At 43.0% G+C, this 2,021-nt stretch overlaps 1 protein-coding gene across 1 annotated transcript; it reads left to right on the plus strand.

The window, feature by feature from the left end:
* Positions 1-1,527: 1,527 nt before the first annotated feature.
* On the plus strand, positions 1,528-1,806 carry T265_15904 (hypothetical protein; the record flags this gene model as incomplete). Its single annotated transcript, XM_009179321.1, has 1 exon — positions 1,528-1,806. A coding segment is annotated over one exon (279 nt), but the record flags the coding sequence as incomplete, so codon positions are not given.
* Between the last annotated feature and the right edge of the window lie 215 nt (positions 1,807-2,021).

Below are 2,021 nucleotides of genomic sequence, written 5' to 3' on the forward strand. Positions count from 1 at the left end.
GGAACACAAAAGTTATATTCCGAACAAGCGTTATTTGGCCTACCAAGTATGGGTCGGCCAACTGTCTCTCCTGCAATACCGTGTTATAACTTTGATGTGTAGGTTTCCCGAGGTTTTGCTTGGACACGTATAAGCTGGACCAGGTAACCTACTACTTAATAACAATAAGGAAATATTACACGTTTGAAGAAATAATTTCCTGTTGCGTCCTGATAAGTTTCTTCTTGACTGGGTGAGGTATCCCACAGTAAAATTTTTGGTCCGCCTAAACTAATCCCAACAGGAAATTGTCTCACGTTGGGAGCTGGCTTATAATGGGCCCGCTGTAGTAATCCTTTGCTGTTTCAGCGCACTGTACACAACACTATGACGGCAACCCGTGATTTTGACGTATTCCCGTGACCTCACCAATTAGAATTCGGAAACAAATTGAAATCCGGGTACAGAAGAAAACTTTAAAATCAAAATCAACAAATTATATCAAAATATCACTGTTTTTTCCATTTTTCCTAGAAATTTCGTCGGTCCTGACAGGGTTCGATAGTCCCAGTTACCAACGGATCGATAAAGCGAAAAACTTAAGACACTATCTCGATCGCGCGACCGGATGGTTCCCACACATGTCATGTCCTCTGTTTGAGGTGGAAATTCAAACACATCAAAACAAAATTTAGCAACTGGGTAGAAAAATCTACCTTTCAAATCTCACAGGTGCAATACAGAAGGAACAGAATATCTGTACCCAAAAAGTTCCATCTTCTGTTCCACGAATCAGATATTTAACCTGCTTTCTCGGTACGGATACCTGAGTGAATTGTGGGTCTAATAAACCATACAGTCGTTCGGAAGGTTGACAAGGCGGTTCCAATAAGTTAGTAGTAAAAATATTTCAAAACACAATAAGAAATACTGAACTGCAGAAATTAACCTCACAAAACTCTCAGGGGACAAAATCTCGGGGATCACTTAGGAAGAATCGTTATGTTGAGGCATAGCTCGGTGTTAACCATCCATCACTCCGTGAAACAAAATTACAGCACTGTTAATCCAGAACCTGCAATGCACATCTTAGAAAGGCTCCTTACATACAATAGCACTGTATCGATTTTTATGTTGTGATCCCTTCTGGAATATGCAAGTTACGAGGGCGTGGACCAGTAGTAGGTTCGGAGGTTACCGAGTGGTCATACTGAAAGTGTGGTTAGTTTTTGTAGTCCTTCCGTCCGGTAGGTTTTTTCTTTGTTCATTCACTGACAAACAACTTCCCAACTTTGACGGCGTTCGGTCGTTTTCCCAATCGGTTCGGACCGGTGATTCACACAGTGTGGTGTTCTATCGACGATAGCAGAGTCAAATGTCACTGCCCATCTTTCATGACCGATTTGAAAAAAAGTTAGACGAATAACATTTCCTTTTACATATATTTTCTTTTCCAATTCTCAACAATGTGTCGTTCATTCATCTATTCCACCAAACAATGCATCACAGGCATTCCGGTCCTATGACGGGCAGATCGGACAAGTGAACATGCCAGCTGCGGCCTTGTCATGCTGCGAATATGCGCGTCGCAGACCGCCACCGCTGATGTACATGAAACAGTTCGATCGGATTAGCAAACGTCAGCTCGCTCTGGTTGAAAGTTACCGAGTCGCCCAGGCTGAACATTGCAAATTGGGTCGAAGCAGTATGGCCTTATTGCTCGAGGCCAACAAAGCGTTCGCAGCGGGCTTGGGAAGTCTGGAACCGGAGAGTTGGCAGACCGGATTAGAAGACTGTGGAGACTTTTACATGCATCGGTGGAAAGAAGTAAGTTGAACGTTGTCACTAACCACCAAAGTGGGGGATCACACTAGGTTAAAAGTCGCCATATTCAAAGTTTTAGCCGATATGTCACCGACGTGCTCATATAACTGAACAGAAAAGCAGAACTTAGCGTCTAACCGATCAATTTAAGTAAAGGGCCTTCCTGGTAGTTGAATCCTCGTGAAGCATTCAGATAACTCAAACAGTTAGAGCGCGAA

This window comes from Opisthorchis viverrini, assembly GCF_000715545.1.
Source record: "Opisthorchis viverrini unplaced genomic scaffold opera_v5_1859, whole genome shotgun sequence".
NCBI lineage: Eukaryota > Metazoa > Platyhelminthes > Trematoda > Opisthorchiida > Opisthorchiidae > Opisthorchis > Opisthorchis viverrini.